Source organism: Hemitrygon akajei, chromosome 17, assembly GCF_048418815.1.
Source record: "Hemitrygon akajei chromosome 17, sHemAka1.3, whole genome shotgun sequence".
NCBI lineage: Eukaryota > Metazoa > Chordata > Chondrichthyes > Myliobatiformes > Dasyatidae > Hemitrygon > Hemitrygon akajei.
In genome coordinates this window covers 1305966-1321752 of record NC_133140.1, presented here as the reverse complement: position 1 = coordinate 1321752, position 15787 = coordinate 1305966, and the positions used below count along the sequence as shown (strand labels likewise).

Sequence of the window (15787 nt, the reverse complement as noted above, 5' to 3'; positions counted from 1 at the left end):
TCACATCAATCCAGTCACTCTCCATTTTTGGATGCCTCTATCCCTCAGGATCAAACCTACCTTCACGTATCTACCATCATCGGTTGAACATGGACCACTTAATTCAACTGAGCCTTCACATCCAGAACCTCGGATGTTGGAAGGTGCTTCAGTGTAAATAGTTTGCAGGTCGATGGATTTACACCAATACCTGGTTGACTGGGAATGGTATGCTCTGGAGGTGAGTTCATGGATCCAAGATGAGATTGGAAAGCACCTATCACTCACCAAGCAGTTCCAGCAAGTGGATCCAGATTGTCCTGGGCTATTAGGTATTGGCCGTAGGAAGGGGCTGGGTCTGTCAGACCTGCACAGGCAGGCACCTCCCAGTCTCCACCCAGCTAAGAGGAATCACCTGCCACTGGTTTCCAACTCATCACCTTCAGCCTATTAAAACCCAGCTTTCATCCACAGTCCTTCTTCACACATTGACCAGCCAGCCTCAACCTGTTGCTCCTGGCTTTCAGTTACTTTAAAGCCTGTGAGTTTAGCTTCTGTTCTCTCTTGTTTTGTAGCATGCTATTTTGAAGTTGATTATTAAAGCTATTGCTCATGGTTACATTGTCTCTGCTGCTCTGGTTTTCGGCCAAGCCTCCTCTACGTTTCCTGACATCAAACTTCATCTTGATCTGTGTAGAGCACTAAGCCCCTGCCTGTAACTGCTCTGTAACTAGGCTTTGAGATGCCAAATCTTTGAGCTCAGGAATTGCTCTTTAATCCTTCCCTTTCTTGTTCTTTGAGATGCTCCCAAAAACCTTTCTTTTGGTCATCTATTCTGACACCGACTTAGACAGTTCAATGGAAAACATTGATAAATGTGGATTGGACTGCACATTAGCTATTAAAGACGATGCATGAATACAAACGGTTGTGAGTATGATAAGGATGACAAAATGATCCAGAATTTTACTGACAAGAATCTAGTATAAATAAATATTAAAGAGTGCGGGTAGGTGCGACTAGGTGAGATTAAGAGTTCGGCACGGACTAGAAGGGCCGGAATGGCCTGTTTCCGTGCTGTGATTGTTATATGGTTATATATGGTTATATATGAGTTAAAGGACTTTTAAGATATAAGACATAAATAATAAATATAGACAAAACAGAATTAACAATGAACTAATAGTAAGTATTGTACATCTCCTGTATATAATATAGTCAATGAAATGTGAATCAGCTACTAAAATTCTAGATTTATGCACAGCAGGCACACTTTCATCCACAATTATCTCAAGAAAAAAAGGTGGCCAGTAGGAATCGGGGAACAGGTACCACTGTCTACACACCTTCCTTGCCCTGCACCTACCATCCCTACGTCCACACACCAACTGCCATCACCTCCCCCAGCCCCCACCCAGTCAACATGGACTCATCTTCACTACTGAGCAAGTGAAAAACTCAGACACTACAAAGCATTGGACTAGATGGTGTGAATCCCAGGGTCCTAAAGGGGTGTGCTGAACAGCTGTGTGGCGTTCTCTAGCACATTTTCGATCTTAGTCGCAGCCTGGAAAGGACCCCAACTGTGTAGAAAACATCATGTGTGGTCCCAGTACCCAAGGAAGGCTGACTGAATGTCTTGAAATACTACCATCACATCATGAAGACCCTAGACAGGCTGGTCCTGGCTCACCTCTGATGACTGGTCAGATTGGACCTCGATCACCTGCAGTTTGCCTACCAGGAGCACACTGGAACCAACAATGCTGTCATCTACTTGCTGAACAGAGCCTACTCCTGTTTGCATAAGCAGGGCAGCACTGTGAGGATCATGTTTTCTGATTTCTCAAGTGCCTTCAATACTATACAGACCTCACCGCTGAGGGAAAAGCTCCGTTCAGTGGTTGGCACTTCCATTGTATCCTGGATAATGGACTGTCTGACCAGCAGACAATAGTTTGTGTGGATTCAGAGCTTTTCGTCAGACGTGGCTATAAGCAGCACTGGGGCTCCCATAGCAGACTGTATTAGCTCCCTTCCTGTTGAGTCATGTCATCTGCAGAAATTTTCTGATGACTCAGCAATAGTTGTGTGTATAAAGGGAAGATGGGAGGGCCTGGTGGAGGATTTGGTCAAATGGTGCAAGCTGAATCATCTGCTGCTCAACATCAGTAGACAAAGCAGATGGTGATGGACTTTAGAAAGACCAAGTCTGCAATATTGATGTTGAGTACGTGGATGTGGTGAGGACCTACAGATACCTGGGTGTGCACCCGGATGACAGACTTGAGTGAAACACCAACACTGAGGCTGTGTACAAGAAAGTCCAGAGTCAGTCACCTCTGGAGTGCTGGAGCAACACTATCAACATGGGTGATGCCAACAGGCTCAATACACTGATTAGAAAGGCTGGCTCTGGTACGTGAGTCAAACTGGATAAACTGGGGGCTGTGGTAGAACAAAGGACCCTACAGAAAATCCTAGCAATTCTGGACAATGCTTCTCACCCTCTGCATGTCACCTTGGCTGAACAGAGGAGCACCTTTATTAATAGACTAAGACAAAGAGAGCTATATGAGGTCATTCTAAACCTCAGCCATTAGGCTTTATAATGAGTCAGCCTATAGCTGGGGAAGTGATCACTCCCTCCTTTGAGACTGTTGTTAGCCTCTGTTTACCACACCCTGTGCAATACTACCACCACTTATCTGGACGGTGTGAATGTGCACCCATTACTATATAACATTACAGTAATTCTTGTATTTTACCACAGTTTAGCAATATTACTTTCACTAAAATGGACTGTCCTTCCTTGTAAAACGTGTGTGTAATTTGTTTTCTTATGAGTGTTGTGTATCTGATGGTATACGCCTGTGATACGCCTGCCGCGTCTATTTTCATTGCACCTGTGCATACATGTACATGATGACAAACTCAACTTTGACTTAAAAACATAATGGAGATTAATTAACTGAAAATTATAGCATGGTGGCCTTGTTGGATAAATAATTTGTATTATTATTTACAAGAGAGGATCAGAATAGATGTAGAACAAGATTTTAAATACTTTATGGTATAGTAACAGCCAAATAGTTCCAGAGACTTGATTCAATCCTGACCCCCAGTACTGTCTGTGTGGAGTCTGCATGTTCTCTTTGAGGCCCCATAGAGCTAGTCCTGGTGTTCACCCACACCTCAGCAAAGTGTGGATTGATGGGTCTATTGGTTGATATAAATTGCCTCTATGTGAGTGGTAGAATATTGGGAGAGTTGATGGGAATATGGGGAGAATAAAACAGACTTAATGTCGGATTAGTTTAAATAAATGATGGTTGGTGTGGACACTGGGCTGAGGGGCCTGTTCCCTTGGTGTGTCTCCTGATGACTCTCTGGAAAATTGATACAAGCAAAGTAGAGATAATGAAGAAAATAATGGTCCTAATCAGTGACAAACCCCTTGAACCAAGTTCTGGAGAACTATTACAAGATTATGAAAACAGTGCTGTCAAAATGGAGTTTCATAATACTGAATCACTGAACAGTTACGGCACAGGAAACCGCTGCCATTCCTTGTACAACTAGCCCATCAACCCACTCCCTGTTTCTCTCTTCACTGGTACATAAATTATTCCAGCTGAAGTGCTTATGAAGGTCTCGACTATAAGCGATACGATGGAGTGGGAAACTGTACTACAAACCTCCAATACAGGCAACAAGCTCCAGATCCAACAATTCTCAAAGAGGATTTACCTCTTTATATTCTGGCCTTAAATTTCTCAGATAGTATCCAGTGAACCTCTGTTTTGCTTGTATCAATTTTCCAGAGAGTCATCAGGAGACACACCAAGGAAACAGGCCCCACAGCCCAGTGTCCACACCAACCATCATCTATTTAAACTAATTCTACATTAAGCCTGTTTTATTCTCCCCATATTCCCATCAACTCTCCCCTTATTCTACCACTCATGTACAGGCAATTTATTGCAACCAGTGAATATAGGTTTGCTCTATTTGTACCAGTCATGATTTTATAACCTATCAACAAATTTCATAATTGTTGTTCTAACAAAAAACCCAGGTTCCCCCAGTCTAACCTGGGAACTGAAATCCTTCCTCATTGGAATAATTATGGTAATTTTCCCCCAGATCCTTTCTGGACACTTCAACCCTTTCCAGGTGCAAAAACTAGAAATGGAAGTCATTGCACTGAAGGATTTTCAACATAACTTCTCTGCTTTTTTGTGTGCCTTTCACCACTTTCAAGGACATAAACACATGCATACACAGAGGTTGCCTTGTTGCTGTGCACCAGTAATGTGTTGATCATGACTACCTGAAGAAGTTGGTATTTAATAAGCTTCTTTATCTTACCAAAAAAAAGTAGAAAATCAAAGGACAGCAAAAGTTGTTGAACCCCACAAAATGTCAATGAAACATTGACAAAGGAAAAGCAAATATAATCTGACAATAAGCAAGTAAAAGGAAAGAAATTGCAACAGCTTCAACACAATGTGGGAAATAAAGGTTAATACAAGACATCTAAAGCTACACTTTCTCTTTTGACCTCTGTACTGAAAGTCTTTTTACTTCAGGTACTATCAACATTGACCTCAACTCACTCTGTTGACTCAATCTCTCTTCATTCACGTGACATATGAAAGCAAGACCAGAGGAAGTAGGACATCCTCTTACAGGAATCACAGAGTGTAGCATGCAAGCTACAGCAAACAATTCTGGACTGGCAAGTGAACAGCAAGGGACTGAAGACATGGGGACAACCAATACCACTGAATGGACCAGAAACATCAATTCGCATCAAGTCCCTTTAAGAATTTTGTATATTCCCTGATCACATCTTTTTCATCCAAATTCAAGACAGTTTAACTTGATCTCATTAAAATTTCCTCATATAACAAACCTGGAGAAGGGCACACAATATTGCAGAGGTTTTCTCTTGAGCAGGACATTTCTATTCTTATATTTACATCCTCTAGCATACCATTCTAACCACTTGCTGTATCTGTATTGTAACTCCCAGAACCCCCCAGAGCCATCTGAACACAAATACCTCCCACTCTGTGCCTTTCCGTTTGTACTTATTTCATTTTCCCACGATATCCCATCCTGCCCATTTTCTCCAAACATCCCTAAGTGTTACAGAGAAAGTGAAGCAAGTACCAGAATACTAAATGCAGGAGCAGTACTACATCAATGTATGACCTGTTACAGTTCCTATTTCATATTATAATAAAAACATTTTGATCATTCATTATCTGGAAGCATTCTTTTGCATGCCTAACTTCCAGCAGAAAAGGCATGGATTGGCAGAAGGCAAAAAATTTAGAATAGTGATTAGCATGGAGCTTTGCCTTGAGCCTTGCACATCTGGTTCAAAACCAGTTTCAGGAACCCCAAGTTAAAGTACCATATTATGCATTAGGATCACAATACCTCTTCTACTGATGGTATTTTGCCACTGTCTAGGATTGTTTTCCCAATATTTTCCTCTGGATCATTCACAGACACCCTGACCTGAGGCACTCCAATACTTTCTTCCTTCTCTGTACTTTCCACAGCTTCTCCATCAGACTGTGGGGAACTGATAGTTTTCTCCTCTCTGAGCTTTTCCAGTCGTTCTTTCTCAGCCTTTTCTTTCTCTGCTCTTTCCTTCTCAGCCCTCTCTTTCTCCAGCTTCTCGTGTCGATCTTTCTTTCCCTTTTTGCTGGAGGGGACAGACCGTTCCATGAACTGCTCCTCTCCTGCACTCTGGCCATCCTCAGATGGTGGGAGAACAATGGTTCCTTGCACTCTGTCCCAGAATTCCAAAACTTGGGAGATTTTCTTCTGATTACGCTCATACTTCTGAAATCTCAGGAAAAGCTGTTTGTCTGGGCTTGAAGTCACTTCATCTTCTTGGAATAAATTGGACTTTTCCCCGAATGCTTGACTTATTCTAACATCCTTGGACTTCCTCTTTCTGGTTCCTTCTTCTGTTTCCACATGCTCTATTTGGATGGATTCATGATGCTCTGTACTGGCAGCTTTGGTTTCAGGGGCCTCTGTCTTCACAGTTGTAATATTTGTGTTCTGCAGATAAGAGCAAAAGCAATGTGACATTATTATTTGCCTTAACTCCACCATGATGCATCAAAAGTTAGACTGGTTTATTCTTTGAGTCATAGGATCACAGAGTATGCAGTGTGAATATAGGCCCTTCAGCCAACCAGTTAATGCTGACCACTGCACCTGCTTAGCTAGTCCCAATTTCCTGCATTTGGCCCAATTACATCTAAACTCTGCCCCTCCATGAAGTTGTGCATATGCTTCTAAAATGACAACTGCCTCAACCACTTCTGGCAGTTCATTCCATATTCTCATTATCCTCTGTGTACCTGTCAGAATCTATGGCCACTAGCAGGATCCCACCACCAAGCACACCTTCCCCTTCACCCCCCCTAACACTTTCTGCTTTCCGCAGGGATCACTTCCTATGTGACTTCTTTGTCCATTCGTCCCTTCTCACTGATCTTCATCCTGGCATTTATCCTTGCAAGTGGGACAAGTGCCACACCTGTTCTTACACTTCCTCCCTCACTGCCATTTAGGGCTCCAAACAGTCCTTCCACATGAAGCGACACTTCACCTGTGAGTCTGTTGGGATCATCTACTGTATCTGGTGCTCCCAGTGTGGCCACCTGCGTATCGATGAGACCCAACATAAATTGGGAGAGCGCTTCGCTGATCACTTACATTCCGTCTGCCAGAAAAAGTGGCATCTCCAGTGTCCACCCATTTTAATTCCACTTCCCATTCCTATTCCACTATGTCAGTTAATGGCTGCCTCCACTGTTGTGATGAGGCCACACTCAGGTTGGAGGAGCAACACCTGTATTCCACCAGGGTAGCTTCCAACCTGATGGCATGAACATCGATTTCCAGAACTTCTGATAATGCCCCCCCCCCCACCCCATCATTCCCCTCTTTCACATTATCTCTGTATCTACTCATCACCACTCTCTGGTTCCCTTCCTCCTGTTCATTCTTCCATGGCATTTTGATGAAGGGTCTCGGCCCAAAACGTCAACAGTACTCTTTTCCATAGGTGCTGCCTGGCCTGCTGAGTTCCTCCAGCATTTTGTGTGTGTTTCTTGAATTTCCAACAATTGCAGACTTTCTCCTGTCCATACTCAGTTCTTCTTGCTATTTTTACCAAAGTACATTTCCTGACACTATATTCCATCTGCCAGTTCAGTGCCCATTCCTCTAATCTGCTTAAGTCCTCCAGTAGCCTCTCCACCTCCTCAAATTTCCTGGACCTCCACCTATATTCATATCATTCGCATACTTGACTACAAAGCCATCAATTCTGTCATCCAAATTATTGACATGCAACGTAAAAAGAAATGTCCAAACACAGCTCCCTGTGGAACATCACTCGGCACCGGCAGCCAACCAGAAAAGGCTCCCTTTATTCTCACTCTTGGCCTCCTGGAAATCAGCCAATGCTCTATCCTTGCTAGATTCTTTTCTTTAATACTAAGGGCTGTAAACCCGTTAAGCAGCTTCATGTGTGGCACCTTGTCAAAGGCCTTCTGAAAATCCAAGTACACAACATCAACCAATTCTCATTTGTCTATCTTGTTGTTATTTCTTCAAACAATTCCAACAGATTAGTCAGATAAGATTTTCCCTTGGGGAAACCATGCAGCCATCGGCCTGTTTTATCATGTGCCTCCAAGTACCCTGAAACCTCATCCTTAACAATCAACTCCAACAGCTTCCCAACCACTGTAGTCAAATTAACTGGCCTATAATTTCCTTTCTTCTGCCTCTCGCCCTTGAAAAGTGAAGTGATATTTACAATTTTCCATTCCTCTGGAACCATGTCAAAATCAATTGATTCTTGAAAGATCGTTACTAATGACTCCACAATCTCTTCAGCCACCTCTTTCAAAACGCTGGGGTGCATACCATCTGGTCCAGGTGATTTATCTGACCTTTCAGTTTCCCAAGAATCTTCTCTCTAGTAATAGTATCATGACCCTGACACTCACAAACCTCCAGCATGCTGCTAGTGTCTTCCACAGTGAAGACCGATGTTAAAGATCTATTCAGGTTGTCCACCATTTCCCTGCCCCCATTACTGCCTCTCCAGTATCATTTTCAGTGGCTGATCTCTATTATCCCCTCTCATTTACACTTTATACCTTTGAAGCAACTTCTAGTATTCTCTTTAATTGGTTAGCTTACCTTCATATTCCATCTTTACCTTCTTAATGATGTGCAAACAAGTGCAAGAATAGCTGATCAGGCATGGCTACAAGACTGGTGTAGCGGGCAAGGCTTTGGGCCTCTTCTGGGGGAGGTACGGCCTGTACAAAAAGGACAGGCTATACCTGAACCCAAAGGGGTCCAATATCCCAGGAGGCAGGTTTAATAGAGCTGTTAGGGAAGGTTTAAACTAATTTGGCAGTGGGGTGGGAACCGGAGTGATAGGGCTGAGGAAGGGGACAACAGAAATTAACCAAAGATAGTGTGCAACAGATAGAAAGGACAGGCAGGAGATGAGGCTTAATCACAGCAATGGGATGATTTAGAGGGCAATAGAGGTGTGGTGAAGTTAAAACAGAAAGCAACAAATACTGGAATGAAAGTGTTATATCTGAATGCCATACAGTAGAAAAAATAAAACGGATGATCTTGAAAATCAGCTTCAGATTGGCAAGTATGATGCTGTGGCCATCTCTGAAACTTGGGTAAAGGATGGCTGGCATGGGGACTGAACGTCCAAGGATATACAATGTATCAGAAAGATAGGTTAGTAGGCAGAGGGGTTGGTGTGGCCCTGTGTATAAGAAATAATATTAAATCATTAGAAAGGGATGACATAGGATCGGAAGGTGTAGAGTCTCTATGGGTTGAGTTAAGAAATGACAAGGGTAAAAGGACCCTAATGGTTGTTGTATACAGGCCTCCAAACAGCAGCCAGGATACAGATTACAAATTACAGCAGGAGATAGAAAAGGCCTGTCAGAAAGGCAATGTCATGATAATTGTTGGGGATTTTAACATGAAAGTGGATTGGGAAACCAGACCAATACTGGACCTCAAGAGAGAGAATTTGCAGAATGTCTAAGGGTTGGCTTCTTAGAACAGCTTGTTGCTGAGCCCACTAGGGGATTGGTTGTGCTGGATTAGGTGTGTGCAATGATCTGGAGGTGATACGAGAGCTTAAGGTTAAGGACCCCTAAGGGAACAGTGATCACAATATGATCGAGTTCACTTTGAAATTTGAGAAGGAGAAACTAAGTTCCAATATGTTGGTATTTCAGTGGAATAAAGGAAATTACAATGGCATGAGAGGGGAACTGGCCAAACTTGACTGGAAAGGATATTTGCAGTAAGGACCGCAGAGCAGCAATGGCTGGAGTTTCTGCGAAAAATGATGAAAGTGCAAGACAGATATATTCCAAATAATAAGACATTTTCAAATGGACGAAGGACACTATCATGGCTGACAAGTGAAGTCAGAGCCAAAGTAAAAGCAAAAGAAAGGGCATACAAGGAAGCCAAAGCCAGTGGGAAGATAGAAGATTGGGAAGCTTTTAAAAACTTGCAGAATGAAACTAAGACGGTCATTAGGAAAGAAAAGATGAATTATGAAAGGAAGCTGATGACTAATATCAAAGAAGATACTAAAAGCTTTTTTAAGTATATAAAGGGTAAAAGACAGTTGAGGGTAGATAGAGGACCAATAGAAAATGACGCTGGAGTTAACGCAATGTGAGATGCAAAAATGCCAGAGGAATTGAATCCGTACTTTGCATGAGTCTTCATAGTGGAAGATATCTGCAGTATACTGGACATTTAAGAATGTCAGGGAAGTTGAGTCTATGCAGTGAAAATTACGACTGAGAAGGTGCTCAGGAAGCTTAATAGTCTGAGAAATCTCCTGCAACTGATGAAATGCACCCCCGGGTTCTGAAGGAAGTAGCTGGAGAGATTGCAGAGGCATTAACAATGATCTTTCAAGAATCGATAGATTCGGGCATTGTACCGGATGACTGCAAAATTGCAAATGTTACTCCACTATTTAAGAAGGGTGGGAAACAACTATAGACCTGTTATCCTTACATCAGTGGTTGGGAAGTTTTTGAAATTGATTGTTAGGGATGAGATTACAGAGTACCTGGAAGCACATGACAAGACACAATGGTTTCCTAACCCTGCCTGGCTAACCTACTGCAATTTATTGAGGAAATTACATGCAGGGTAGACAAAGAAGATGCAGTACATGCGTTGTACTTGGATTTTCAGAAGGCCTTTGACAAGGTGCCGCACTTGAGACTGCTTAGCAGGATAAGAGCCTGTGGAATTACAGGGAAGCTACTAGCATGGGTGGAGCATTGGCTGATTGGCAGAAAACAGAGAGTGGGAATAAAGGGATCCTATTCTGGCTGGCTGCAGGTTACCAGTGGAGTTCCACAGGGGTCAGTGTTGGGACCGCTGCTTTTTATGATGTATGTCAATAATTTGGACTCTGGGATTAATGGATTTGTGGCTAAATTTGCAATGATACAAAGATAGGTGGAGGAACAGGTGGTGATGAGGAAACAGAGCCTGCAGAGAGACTCAGATAGTTTAGGGGAATGGGCAAAGAAGTGGCAAATGAAATACAATGTTGGGAAGTTCCACTTTGGTGGAAGAAATAAATGGGCAGACTATCATTTAGATGAGAGAGAATTCAAAATGCAGGGTGGCAAAGGGACTTGGGAGTCCTTGTGCAGAATACCTTAAAGGTTAACCTCCAAGTTGAGTTGGTGGTGAAGAAGGTGAATGCAATGATGGCCTTCATTTCTAGAGGTATAGAATAAAACAGCAGAGATGTGATGTTGAGGCTCTTTAAGGCACTTGTGAGACCACACTTGGAGTATTGTGTGTAGTTGGGGCTCCTTATTTTAGAAAGGATATACTGACATTGGAGAGGGTTCAGAGAAGATTCAACGAAAATTATTCCAGGAATGAAAGGGGTACTATATGAGGAACGTCTAGCAGCTCTTGGGCTGTATTCATGTCACATGCTGGTGATAATAAACCTGATTCTGATTCTGAGTTCAGGAGAATGGGTGGGGGGGGGGGGGGGAGGTCTTAGAAACATTCTGAATATTAAAAGGCCTGAACAGGTTAGATATGGCAAAGTTATTTCCCATGGTAGGGGAGTCTAGGACAAGAAGGCATTACTTCAGGATTGAAGGACGTCCATTTAGAACAGAGATGTGGAGAAATTACTTTAGTCTGAAGGTGGTAAATCTGTGGAATTTGTTGCCATGACCGGCTGTGGAGGCCAAGTCATTGGGTGCATTTAAGGCAGAGAGAGATTCTTGATTAGCCAGGGCATCAAAGGGTATGGGGAGAAGGCAGGGGAGTGGGAATGACTGGAAGAATTGGATCAGCCTATGACTGAATGGCAGAGCAGACTCAATGGGCTGAATGGCCTACTTCTGCTCCTATATCTTATGGTCTTATAGACATTCTCATTTGTTTGTTAAAAACTTCCCAATATTCTGAATCACCAATAAACTTTCCTCTTTTATATGCCTTTTCTTTCCTTTTATGTTGGCTTTGACTTCTCCTATCAGCCATGATAATGTCATCCTGCCTTCAGAATACTTCTTACTCTTTGGGATATATGTATCTAGCACCTTATTAGTTGCTCCCAGAAACTCCAGACAGTGCTGATCTGCCATCGTCCCAGCTAGTGTTCCTTTCCAATCAATTTTGGCTAGCTCCTCTCTCATGCCTCTAATTCCCTTTATTCCACTCTAATACTGATATGTCTGACTAGCTTCTCCTCAAATTGCAGGGTGAATTCTATCATATTATGATCACTGACTCCTAAGGGTTCCTTTACCTTAAGCTCTCTAATCAATTCTGGTTCATTGCACAACTCCCCATCCAGAATAGCTGATCCTCCAGTGGGCTCAACCATGCACTACTCTACAAATCCACCTCGTGGGCATTCTAAAAAAATCCTCTTCTTGGGATCCAGCACCAACCTGATTTTCTCAACCTACTTGCATATTTAAAACCCCAAGACTTTCAAAACATTGCCCTTTTTTTACATTCCATTGTAAGTTTCCAAGATTTCCAAGATGGCGGCGCGACGCAGCTTGCAGCGGTCACTCCGGAGCTGATTATCTGTTATTTGTGAAGTGGGGGGCCGTGCACAATCATAATCGATTGAAAACAGACGTGGGAGCACGGAGGAACATCGGGAAATCTCCAGGAAGACCTTCTTCGTTGCTGCTGCTGCTGTGAGGTCCAGGACTCTGCTGGGAAGAACAGGCCCCCAGTCCTCGGGGTCGCGTTGCCGATGGCCGTTGGCGGGGCCATCTTAATACACTTGGCAGAGGATGGTGCTCGGAGAAGCTGTGCCAGAGGGGATGGTCGTCGGCTCGGAGGTTCGACAGACTCGGAGTCCGCTGCGGTCAGGTCACTTTCAGTGTTTGCTGCGTCTCCGAGGCTGGGTTCGACAGCTTTCATTGTGTGCTGCGTCTGCGAGGCTGAGTCGGGCGGCGCTGTGGAAGTCCATAGCGGGGGTATTCCCTTCTGCCGATGGCGTGGGATGGTGAGTCTGTCGGGACCCTGGGGGCTTGTGGAAACTGTGTGGTGATTTCTTTTAATTTATAGTCCTTTAACATCTTTGGACTATTTTTACTGTGCCCATGGTCTGTTTTTTTTTATCAATTATGCTATTGTTTGCACTGTTGTAACTATATGTTGTAACTATGTGGTTTTGTGTAGGTCTTGTAGCTTTAGTTTTTGGTCTTGTTTTTGTCTGGTGGATTTGGAGCTCCTTTCCGGGGAACGCGTTAGACGGTAGCGTGATATTAATACGCAGCAGCCTCTCCGGACTCTGGATTAGGGATTGCCAAATGTCATGTGGATTTTCTGGTGTAGTTTGTTTTGTCATATGCTTTTGTGATATCATTCTGGAGGAACGTTGTCTCATTTTTTAACTGCATTGCATTTGTGGTTTCTAAATGACAATAAACTGAATCTGAATCTGAAGTTGTAGACCACATTTTTACTGCTGTTTGGTCTGTATATAACTCATCAGTGTCTCTTTACCTTTACAGTTCCTTAGCTCTACCACAACAATTCAACACTTCCATTCCTATGTCACCTCTTTCTCATGATTTGATTTCATTTTTCATTAACAGAGCCACACCACCCCCTCTGCCTTCCTGCCCGTCCTCTTGACACAATGTTTATCCTTGGACATTAAGCTCTCAGCTATAATTTTCTTTCAGCATGATTCAGTGATGCCTACAACATCATAATCTGTAACTGTGCTACGAGTTCATATGCCTTATTCTGTATACTGTATAAATTCAAGTACACCTTCAGTCCTGCATTCACCCTTTTCGATTTTGTCCGTCATTGTAACTCATCCTATTGACTCCAATTTTACCCTATCATCAGCCTCTCCTTGCTAGCAGTCTTACACACTGCCTCTGTTTGTAAACGAACTACCTCATTCTCATCCCTATCATTCTGCTTCCCATCACCCTGTCAAATTAGTTTAAACTTTCCTGACCAGCTCTATCAAACTTGCCCACGAGGATACTGGTACCCCTTGAGTTCAGGTTGTTGGCGAGAAAGAACTACAATCTACAAATCAGGGAATTAAAATGAATCAAGGATAGTGGAAGTAGACAAACCAGTTGTCTTTGTTCTTGCCTTGTGCTTGAAGGAGATGGAGGTTGCCATTTTGTGAAGCTGCTCTTACTATCTGTTTAAGAACTGAATTTTGTTCTGGGGTAATCCAATTAGAACGACTGAATGTGGACACAAGGAGTTTCTGCTATTGACCTGAGAAGCCTGACAACATTCTCAGACAAGCTATGTATCGTGTATAATGGCAGGTTTGCAGAAGTAATCTCATTATCTTGGCCAGCGAACTGCTATGATTGGTTTGAACCAGAGTCAAAGAGAATAAAGAGTCATAAATTACCAGTTGTCACTTGTGGAGGAAGGGCAATACATGGATGCAGGCTTGGATCAGAGCCAATAAAACATTTTATCCATCACTCTCATGATCCATAGCCAATAACACTGAAATGCAACATTTGAACTGGTAAGGAGTGAATATAAAAGCAGACACTTTGTTGGCAAATGTAGCAATAACTCTCCAACCACCAGAGACCCACCATCATGGATGTGGAGAATTCCACGGACACGTGGAGATTCGAAACAGGTCTATGATGAATACATGGCCAGTAGAGATTCCTTTTGCTGGTATTACCTTTTCTAATTTTTGACTGTTCATGGAGGGCCAGGAAAACTTAGGTGTGTACACAGGTATTCAGATGTGTAAATTCACATATTCTTCCATTAAGATAATAAAGGTACTTGTCGGTAGTTACAAATTTTCTCTCTGCCTAACTGATCATTATTACTAAGGGTTAGATCCTTGTAACAAGGTGCAAACCCAGATTAACAGGCATGTCTGGCTGTGCTACACAAATGCCACTGAGGAGGGAAGCAGGACATTTGAAGTGCAATATTTAACCATAAGTTACTAGAAAAATTGCATGAATATGATGGTAAATATAAGCTATTTGTACTTCAAAGGAGGTGTAACTATTGCCACATTATGGGTTTCTTCCTGTCAATTGTAGAGGAGGGAAGTGGAAGGGAAAGGGGAGAGACCATGTTGAATGATCCCCATTGAATCATCCATACTAACTCCATCTGAGTCAGAAGCAATGGTCCACCTCTGGCTGATTACCAAGGTTCAATATCCTCTTTCATCCTGAATCCTTATCTCAGTCTTAAAAGATCAATGTCATCTAGAACTCAGATCAAGATAATAAAAGCATGTAATATTGTTATGTTCAGCTTTCCAGATCAGCCTGCTGCCCTACCATCTTTGCGCTCATCTGCAATTTCTTAGTGTCTTCCTTGATATTCACTTCTTTTCTTCCCTTCTTGGACTTTTTCTTCAGTTCTTCTTCCTCCCGCAGCCTCTCCATTTCTTCTTTCTCTTTCTGCTTCATGAGCTGTCGCTCGTGAATCTTATTCAAAACCCTGGACACAGAAACATTGTTACTAGGCAGAACAATTAATTCTAGACATCACTGAGAAGGAAAGGCTATTGAGCTCAAGGGTGAAACAGATAACATATCAGCCAGTAAAATATTTAGTGACCTGTTACATACCAGAATCATAAGTCCATAAGACATTGGTGCAGAATTAGGCCATTTGGACCACCGTATCTGCTCTGTCATTTGATCATGGCTGATTCATTTCCCTCTCAAACCCATTCTCCCTCTTCTCCCAGGAACATTTCATGTCCAGACTTATAAAAAATCTACCAACCCCCTCCTTAGATACACTCAATAACTTGGCCTCCATAGCCACAGATTCACCACTCTCTGGTTAAAGAAATTCCTACTCATCCCCCCCTCATTCTTCTGAATTCCAGCGAATACAAGCCCAGAGCTATCATATGATAAGCCTTTCAAACTTGAAATAATTTTCATGAACCTCTCCACTGTCACCACATCCTATCTTAGATAAGGAGCCCAAAACTGCTCCCAATACATGAAGAAAGTCCTGACCAGTGCCTTCCTTATAAAACCTCAGAATCGCATACTTGTTTTTATATTCTAGTCCCCTCAAAATAAGTGCTAACATTGCATTTGCCTTCATCAGCACTAACTTAATCTGCAAGTTAAACTTTAGGAAATCTTGCATAAGGACTTGCACCTCAGACTTTTGTAATTTCTCTCTTTTTAGTGAA

At 42.7% G+C, this 15787-nt stretch overlaps 1 protein-coding gene across 1 annotated transcript in view; it reads right to left on the bottom strand.

Moving 5' to 3' along the window:
- Window positions 1-15787, bottom strand: part of LOC140740438 (hydrocephalus-inducing protein-like) — a 579330-nt gene that overhangs the window by 312682 nt on the left and 250861 nt on the right. The window contains exons 29-30 of the mRNA XM_073069569.1: window positions 14910-15072; window positions 5431-6066 (exon numbers count right to left, since the gene is read on the bottom strand). Of these exons, the coding sequence (XP_072925670.1) occupies window positions 5431-6066; window positions 14910-15072 (799 nt within the window). The remainder of the gene's footprint in view (window positions 1-5430; window positions 6067-14909; window positions 15073-15787) is intronic.